This window comes from Sprattus sprattus (genome assembly GCF_963457725.1).
Source record: "Sprattus sprattus genome assembly, chromosome: 1".
Classification (NCBI taxonomy): Eukaryota; Metazoa; Chordata; class Actinopteri; order Clupeiformes; family Clupeidae; genus Sprattus; species Sprattus sprattus.
This window is the reverse complement of record NC_137920.1, coordinates 21,100,210-21,110,209: the sequence shown is the minus strand read 5'-3', so window position 1 is coordinate 21,110,209 and position 10,000 is coordinate 21,100,210. Positions and strand designations below refer to the sequence as shown.

The 10,000-nt window shown below is 43.5% G+C and overlaps 1 protein-coding gene across 1 annotated transcript in view; it reads right to left on the bottom strand.

The window, feature by feature from the left end:
• The window catches only part of olfm2b (olfactomedin 2b), a gene marked incomplete at both ends in the record, with an annotated part of 55,200 nt that overhangs the window by 22,681 nt on the left and 22,519 nt on the right, over window positions 1–10,000 (bottom strand). The window contains one exon of the mRNA XM_080847688.1: window positions 2,063–2,218. Coding sequence (XP_080703814.1) covers window positions 2,063–2,218 — 156 coding nt within the window. The remainder of the gene's footprint in view (window positions 1–2,062; window positions 2,219–10,000) is intronic.

Here is a 10,000-nt window from a genome sequence, read left to right as displayed (position 1 = left end):
ACACACGCATACACATACACATACACATACACATACACATACACATACACATACACATACACATACACATACACATACACATACACGTACACATACACATACACATACACATACACATACACAAACACATACACATACACATAAACACAGACACACACACACACACACACACACACACAGACACACACACACACACACACACACACGCACACACACACACAGGTATGTCTGTGTCAGGTAGAGGATGTCACCACTGTGGTGAATAATAAGAAGCTTTAAAGACATTTCAAACATGCAAGCTGAGGTGTGTAACTACATGTCCATTTTTTTATACAGTGCTTTATACCTATGTTGTTAGCTAACATGTGCTCTGAGGCAACGAGACAAGTTTATGTGTTCAAAAACTACAAAGTACCATTGTAACTCTAGAGCACAAAAACCCATCCTTCATCCTTCATTCTCCATTTGTACCCGTCGCCAAGTTGAGGCATGGTACTGCTCAACTGTTGAGTGTCAGGTCGGCTAACGCATGCTCTGAGACAAAGAGACAAGTTTACGTGTTCGCGAGACATACTGAGGAACAGGGTGAGGAGAGCTGTCAGGTCAGGTCAGGTCAGGTCAGGTCGGGCCCCTGGAGGTTGCAGGATGGATATGCTCAAAGCACTCTGAAGCACACTGTGTATGTGTGTGTATGTGTGTGTATGTGTGTGTGTGTGTGTGTGTGTGTGTGTGTGTGTGTGTGTGTGTGTGTGTGTGTGTGTGTGTGTGTTTGAACTGTTTTTAGTTAAGAAGAAATGTGAAAATGAATAAGTACAATACACATACACACACTGTATGCTGTGCTCCCATATTTGCGAGGTACGTTGTGCTGTATAAAGATATAGTGAACCGCGAGGAGCTGAGGTACAGTTTTTTCTTTACTTTCATTATTTTCTACATGGTAGATAACACTTTTTTTTGTTTTGCACATCATTCCATATGGGTTCTTTCGTAGTTTAAATGTATTCAGTATTAATCTACAATGTAGAAAATAATAAAAGTAAAGAAAAAAATGTAAGGTGTGTCCAAACTTTTTGACTGATTCTGTATGTTCACTTGCGTGACAAGGCACACGTTGAGATACAGTGTGTTGGTTTGTGGGGTATCGAGACACAGTGAGCTAGCAGGAGCTGAAGTACGTGTATGTGGAGACACAGTAGGCGTGCTCTTCTGTTTATGTATTTGCATAATGAGGCATGTTGAGATACAGTACATTAAGGTGTATTGAGATACCATGGTCATGAGGTGCTAGAGTAGGTTCATTTGCATAATGAGGTATGCTGTGGTCTACAGAGACATAGTAAATATATTTATATATAATTTGTTTATTAATTTCCATGATGAGGTACTCTGAGATAAACTTGTATACATTATTTTGAATAAAGAACAGGCGTATTGAGAAGGGAGTTAGTGTTTGGCTTGGAGCGATTCATGCCACTTCACTCCTCTGGGCCTAGAGTAAACGTCTGTTATTAATAATATTTCTGTTTGTGAAGTCTTTATTCTGAGGTAATAAAGTAACAGTCAAGGGTGATTATCCCTGACAAAGATATATTGAGGTTTATTGAGGTACCTGGTGTGAGATATGATGAGGTGCGTTGTGGTGTGAGATATGATGAGGTGCGTTGTGGTGTGAGGTATGATGAGATGCGTTGTGGTGTACGCCGGTGAGATATGACGAGGTGCGTTGTTGTGTGAGATATGATGAGGTGCGTAGTGGTGTGAGATATGACGAGGTGCATTGTGGTGTGAGATATGATGAGGTGCGTTGTGGTGTACGGCCGTGAGATATGACGAGGTGCGTTGTGGTGTACGCCGGTGAGTTATGATGAGGTGCCTTGTGGTGTGAGATATGATGAGGTGCGTTGTGGTGTACGGCTGTGAGATATGATGAGGTGCGTTGTGGTGTGAGATATGATGAGGTGCGTTGTGGTGTACGGCCGTGAGATATGACGAGGTGCGTTGTGGTGTACGCCGGTGAGTTATGATGAGGTGCCTTGTGGTGTACGGCCGTAAGCCATACCTGGAAGCCCTTGGGGCTGAGGCTGCGGGGGTTGCTAGTGGCGGAGCGGACCCGTCCCTCCACCCCCCTCAGCAGGGGCTCAGAGTCCCGCACGTACTGCAGGTCACGAGACGTCCGCAGGTCCAGCAGCTCCATGGACTGGGTCACGTTCTGAACCTGATTACGCACACACACATGCACACACGCACACACGCACATGCACGCGCACACACACACACACACACACACAAACACACACCAAAACACAGACACAACCCCACAAATAGTTACATGTATATCCAGACAGTATGGGAGTCATGAATGTTTGCGGAAATAATGAACTCATGAATAATGTGTGTTGACACATGTGCTCTTCCATTTGGATGCACTTCCTACATGTTAACAAGGATCAAGATAAATGTTGCGCACAAACAGTATGGGTACATTTTCACAGCGGATATGTATGCATGCGACCCCCACACAGACACACACTGTCTCTCTCAATGCTGTGTACATTTCCACAACGTACATGTATATCTACGTTTGCATCCCCCCGGCCTACAAAAGCTGTCTCTTCCTTAAGGATGGCTTGATATTTTGGGGGAGGTAGCCTTGACCACCCTGACATTAGACCCGATGGTCTTATGGTCAATCTCTCTCTTACACACACACAAACACACACACACATACCAACACACACACACACACACACACACACACACACACATACAACAAACACACAAACACACACACACACACACACACACACACACACACACACACACATACAACAAACACACACACACACACACACACACACACACACACACACACACACACGCACACACACACACACAGTGCTAATGATGATTAGGTAGGACAGCAGTAGGGAGTCACAGCAGGACAGAGTTATCACTCGGTAGAACACACACACAGCTAATTATGATTAATAATTAAACATGGACATGCATCACACACACACACACACACACACACACACACACATGAACGCGCACACAGCCATATATATATATTCTCACATACACAAACACAGAGAGAGGGGAAGAAACATACACACAAACAGAAACAAATTGTGTCCCCTCCCTCTCTCTCACACACTCACAAACAGACACACACACACACACTCACACATTGTTTTCTGTTCTTGTTCTGTTTTTAAACCCCAGCTTTTACTGAAATATCACATAACTCAAAGCAATGTCTTCTCCTTCAGCTAACGCACAGATGCGAGTGCAGCTATCTCGCAAAACTCACAAGACACAAACCATAGCTGAGGATTTACTAGTGTACACTAACTTGGCCATTAATTCACTAAAAACGTATTTATTTAAGTATTCTAATAACTTCTTTATTTAAGTATTCTAAAAACGTATTCTATTTAGCAAGTACAATTTTGGCACCTCTGGGCAAATGACATATTGACAATGAACATCAATTTAGTTTTGTTATGTTTATTTTAAAGGAAACTGAGTAATCCCTGTGGCAAATAGACATTAACAATATAAAACCTTTCTTCAAATGTTCATGCAGTGATACTTTAGATGTCATGAGCTTAAAAATAGATAGACAAAAAGGATCGCGGTAATTTTGGCATGTGCCAAAGTATTTGTATCTATAGCGACAATCGTCATTACTTATATTTATTGTACTCTACTATACCTTATTTATTATACGGCTCCTAAGAATGTTGCAAAACGTTCCATTGCAAAAAATGAATGGCCGCTGCCATTGGCAACGGTTTTGTGCTTCTAATTTAAATATTAAATCTTCCATTTCATTCTGCACCTAACATAGCGGAAAGTTATTGTAACTTCAAATCAGCAAGTAATAGGTTGCTACGCAACACCTGAGATTTGAACTTTTTTTTTTTTCTTAGCAGAAGTCACAAAACTAAAATCATTGAAATGGTTATTTTGGAGGGATGTTTCTATCGTTTTGGCAAGTAGCTGTTTAATAAACAGGATAATGTATAGTCTGCCAGTCAGTATCGGAAAATACATTTAGGACGAAAACAAGACTGCTCTGCTGAGCGTCTGGGTCTCGTCTAGATTACTCTGGTCCTCCCTGTGCTGATGCCTGTGGAATCTTCTAGAATACTCTGGCATTCTACAGCACACAGCTCCAATCCATCAGCAGGGATTGGCCCTGTCTAACATTTTTTTTTCTTCCTCAACATCTTTAATCGCTCTTTCTCTCTTTCCTTTCTCTCTCCCTCTCTTTCTCTCAATCTGTCCCCCAGACCATCCTCCTCACTGCATTTGAGTCTGGGTAACTTTCATACCCCCCCCCCCCCCCCCCCCCTCCTTCCCTCTCTTGTTCTGTATCTGGTCAATTCAATTAAATTCATCATGCTATACTGGCATGACCGTGTCACAAACAATCTTGCCTAGGAGACTTTTTTTTGCTTTTCATTACGGTCTTTCCTTTTTCTCTCTCTCTTTCTCTATCTCTTTCTTTCTCTTTATCAATCCCTGCATCAATTCAGCAGTGTGACAGATAGACCTAGGGATGCCTGTGTCAAATATGAAGAGAGATCAGTAGAAGATGGATTGAAAAAGTTGCTTTAGTCACCCACACATACACTCAGAAATCTCAAATCTCTTTTTCAAGACACACCCCATGTTAGCGAACAAACAATAATTTGCCTCGGGCAACAGAAGTGCATTCTAGCCTGGTGTATGTGTGTGTGTGTGAGAGAGAGTGTCTGTGTGTTTGAGTGTCTGTATGTGTGTGTGTGAGTGTGTTTGTGAGTGTCTGTGTGTATGTGTTTGTCTATATACGTGCTTGTGTGTGTGTGTGTGTGTGTGTGTGTGTGTGTGTGTGTGTGTGTGTGTGTGTGTGTGTGTGTGTGTGTGTGTGTGTGTGTGTCTGTATGCGTGTGCGTGTGTGAGTGAGTGTCTGTGTGCATGCAACGTTTATGTGTGTGTATTCCTCTGTGTCTATGTACGTGTGAGTGTGTTCCTGTGTCGATGTGTCTGTGTGTGTGTGTGTTCCTCTGTATCTGTACATGTGTGTGTGTGTCTCTCTGTGTATGTGTGTCTCTGTGTGAGTCTGTCTGTGTGTGTGTGTCTGTCTGTGTGTTTGTGTGTGTGTCCTCTGTGTGTATGTGTGTTCCTGTGTGTGTGTGTGTGTGTGTGTGTGTGTGTGTGTGTGTGTGTGTGTGTGTGTGCGTGTCTGTTTTCTTCTGCGACTCTGTGTCTGTGTGTGTGTGTGTGTGTGTGTGTGTGTGTGTGTGTGTGTGTGTGTGTGTGTGTGTGTGTGTGTGTGTGTGTGGGTGGGAGATAATGTAGTGCCTCAGAATGCATATGCCACCATGGGGAGAGTTTTAATTATTCACACCGCCTTGCTGTCAGAACTCCAGCAACCTCCACTAAGCCCTGCTGTCTGCCTGAGTGCCTGTCTGTCTCTCTGTCTGCCTGTGTCCCTGTCTGCCTGTCTGTCTGTCTGTCTGCCTGAGTGCATGTCTGTCTGTCTGCCTGTGTCCCTGTCTGTCTGTCTGCCTGTGTCCCTGTCTGTCTGTCTGTCTGTCTGTCTGTCTGCCTGTGTCCCTGTCTGTCTGTCTGTCTGCCTGTCTCTCTGTCTGCCTGCCTGCCTGTCTCTCTGTCTGCCTAATCATCTTTCTGTGTGACTGTCCATCCGCCTGTTTCTCTTATTATCTGTCTGTCTGTTTGTCTGTGGGCCTTCCTGTCTGTGTGTCTGTTTATACTGTATGTCTGTGCCTTGTATCGTAATGTCTGCATATGTCTTTGTCTTTCAGTCTGTCTTTTTCTTATCATCTGTCTGTTTGCCTGTATGTCTGTCTTGCACATTGGTAAGTATATCCATCTGTCTGTGTATCTATCTGTCTCTCTTCTCTTTGTCATCTCTGTTTATCTGTTCTAGTGTTTGACAGCATATCAGTCCATCTTGTCTATCTGATTACCTGTCTGTCTGCCTCTCTACCTGACTGTCTGTGTATCTCTGTCTTACAGAAAGGTCTGTTTCTCTCTCTCTCTCTGTCTCGGTGGGACAATTCTTATTATTTGTATTATTATGATGATTATTATTACATACATACCTTACATATTTTTAAAAACAAAATATCTAAAAACTAAACTAAAATAAATAACAACACTAGAATCTCCATACAAGCTTTTTGCTAGTGCTTGATTCTGAAAAAGGAAAGATAAACCCTTCTCTCTCTCTTCTCTATTTATTATATTCTCTCCATTTTCTTTGTTTAAGTTAGCAGTCTTCACCTCCCCAAGATGGCGGCGAGTTGGAACGTCACAGCAACTTTCTGAAGCAGTCAATGGGCCGTGTATATACAGTATATATGTCTATGTTTATAGGCAATGGAGCAGTATTTAGCAGGAAGTAGATATCTCCATCCCAGCCTTCTGCGATTGCTTGATTCTAAAAAAAGGAAAGATAAACCCTTCTCTCTCTCTTCTCTATTTGTTATATTCTCTCCATTTTCTTTGTTTAATTTAGCAGTGTTGTGATATGAATCTGCTCATTCCCTGTGCTGTTTATCTCTCCTGTGGGCGGTTCCTGCACGTATCCCTGATACATGGACAAGAGGCCATGGCTGAGACTACATCACCTGCAAGTTAAGGTGGTCAGGCCTGACATCTCTCTCTATCTATTTCTTTCTCGTTCTCTCTATCTCTCTCTTTCTCTCCCTTTCTCACTCTCTCTATCGCTCTCTTTCTCTTTCTCTCCGTGCCTCCCTTCCTCAATCTCTCTCTTTTTCTCTTTCTGTCCTGGCCTCCCTTCCTCACTCATTCTCTCTCTCTCCCTCTCTTTCTCTCCTAGCCTCCATACCTCCCTCTTTCTTTCTCAGCCCACTGCTGACTCCCTCTGAACCTCCCTTTTTCTTTCTCTGTGGTCTCTCTCTCTCTATCAGTCACACATCCTGTCTTCTCTTATTCTACATCCTATGCAAGTTAAGGTGGTCAGACCTGACCTCTCTTTCTTTCTCTATCTCTCTCTTTCTCTACCTTTCTCAGTCTCTCTCTCTCTCTCTCATGGCCTCCCTACCTCACTCTTTCTTTCCCTCTCTCTCTCTCTCTCTCTCTTTCTCTCTCAGCCCACTGCTGACTCCCTCTGAACCTATCTCTTTCTTTCTCTGTGGTCTCTCTCTCTCTATCAGTCACACATCCTGTCTTCTCTTATTCTACATCCTATGCAAATTAAGGTGGTCAGGCCTGACCTCTCTCTTTCTTTCTCTATCTCTCTCTCTATCTCTCTCTTTCTCTACCTTTCTCAGTCTCTCTCTCTCTCTCTCTCTCTATCAGTCACACATCCTGTCTTCTCTTATTCTACATCCTCTGCAAGTTAAGGTGGTCAGACCTGACCTCTCTCTTTCTTTCTCTGTTGTCTTCCTCTCTATCAGTCACACATCCTGTCTTCTCTTATTCTACATCCTCTGCAAGTTCACTAGCCGCTCGCCCACCGGAATGCTTATGCAATGCATCAGAGAGCTGATAATAAGCACGTTTGGCTTGGTAGCAGGCCGTGGTCCTGTGATGCCTGTAGCAGAGATTGGGTGTGTGCGATGTCCGCTGACACCCCCTATGGATAAAGGGTAACGTGAGCGGAGAGCTCAATAGTGGCTCATGTCAAAAGACAGGGCATTAGCATTAACCTCTCACTGTTGTCTGGTTAATTAAGCAATAAGCCCCAAGAGGCCGTGCTTTGCGCTGATTTTAGAACAGGTAAGGGAGTTGTTAGGCACGACGCGAAGCGGAGTGCCGTTAAACCCCCTTACCTATTCTAAAATCAGCGCAAAGCACGGACTCGCGGGGCTTATTGCTTTTCTAAACCTGTTACTACACATATCTGATATGGTTTCATAAATAAAGACAATTCAATTTAAGAAACAATAGTTTAATGATGAACCGTCATTCTTCCGCCACTAAAAATTATAGTTCCTAAATAAATCGTTGCCACGCAACCCTTGAAGCAACGCAACAGCCAGATGGAACACTGGGTATGAAATGCGCTATATGAATGCCTTGCCATTCGCTGCGCAGTAATATGGAATGTAATCAGGTCAAATTGTAAGGTAATGCTGGATTTTACAACGGCTTTTAGCCAATCACAATCAAGGATTTGAACAATCAGGTTTAGAATGTGAGCTTAGAGATGGATGGAGGAGAATGGGAAGGAGCATGCTGGATGCTCAGCTACACCGGAGCGTTTAACCTGGTAGACAGGCAAAGATGGTTTAAATCTCATGGAATGTGGATGTTGGGTGAGTGACAGCTGTCAATCATCCATATAGACTCCTCCCAGGCTTTATTAAGAGAGACATTTTTCTCTAACACTCTCTCTCTATGTCTCTCTCTCTCCATCTATGTGTCTCTCTCCATGTCTCTCTCTCTATGTCTCTCTCTCCTTTTCTCTCTCTCTTTATGTCTCTCTATCTCTCTATCTACTGTATGTCTCTCTCTCTCTATCTACTGTATGTCTCTCTCTCCTTCCTTCTCTCTCTCTCCATCTATGTCTGTCTCTCTCTATCTATGTCTCTCTATTTCCCCTCAGTTCTCGTCTCCTTCTCTCTTGGTCCACCCACTACACTCTCTCCCTCAACCTCCTTCTTTCTTCCCCTCTTTACTCTCTGTTCGTCTACTCTCTCTCTCTCTCTCTCTCTCTCTCTCTCTCTCTCTCTCTCTCTATGTATATATATATATTTATCAGTCTTCCTCTCTCTCTTTCTCTCTATATCTCGCTCCCCTCTCTCTTTCTCTCTATCAGTTTCCCTCTTGTCTATTCCCTCATCGTACAACCTTTCCAAGTTAAAGTGGTGATCGTTGACCTTCTGCATCTCTCATTATCTCTCTCTCTCTCTTTTTTTCTCTCTCTCTGTCTCTTTCTCCATTTCCCTCCCTCTCTCCCTCCCTCCCTCTCTCTGGCTCTCTCTGTAGTTTAGCAGTAAGAAGAAGTCAGACATGAACATGTGGTATCGGCATCTAGAATGAACCACATGATAGTTGTTTTTTAAGTAAGGTTGAAAAAGGTAATACAGTGGTTCAAATGGGTACTAAAATGAACTATATCTCTGTTCTGGTTCTTCCTCTGAATAGTAGTAGGGATAGGTGCGCTCTCCTTCCAAAAAAATAAATGCGTTTTCGGGTGCGAGTAAAAGAATGATAACTTTGAGTAGAATAAAACCGCACTTTCAAGCTTTTCTCATTGATATTAAGACCAGTTTATTTCCAGACGCGGCCTAAGCCGTCGCCAGTGTGTCTTCCTCTGAAGACCAAAAATCACTTAATCTGATGAATTGGTTTCTTATGGATGAGTTGTTAGTTGGGCCCTCTGCCCTGCTGGTGTTGGTTGAGGCTGATAGTGCTGAGTTGGTTGGGTGCGAGGTAGGAGATTTGGCCGTCCCTGCAGAGAGGCAAGTGGCTGTGAGTGGGATTAAGGAACGAACTGGCAGTGTCTGAGCCTGGAGAGGCCCGTTGTGACGTTATGAGTGTCGGGGTTGGTGGAGACACAAGTGGCTGTGAGTGGGATTAAGGAACGAACTGGCAGTGCCTGCTCCTGGAGAGGCCTGTTGTGACGTTATGAGTGTCGGGGTTGATGGAGACAAATCTGGCAAACGTGGAGCTACCAAAGAAAGGTGATTTAACTGACCGTAAACAGTGGCACCCCGTGTCTCACTCGTGCATCGACTATAAAGCATTTTCCAAAGCATGTGCTACTAGATTGGGAAAAGTGATGGAGCAAATTATACATTGTTTATTATACGCCATCCCTACGTCATACCCATACATTAATTCCTGCTAACAGACCTCTGCGAAAGATAATCACCGCTGTCATTGGCAACGGGTTTTGTACTTCTAATCCACATCTTTCATATCATTCCGCCAGAAGTCCAGTCATTTTAACGCAACAGTAGAGAGTAATTTGAAGTCAGCAAGTAAGGGGTTGCTATGCAACACCTGAAAC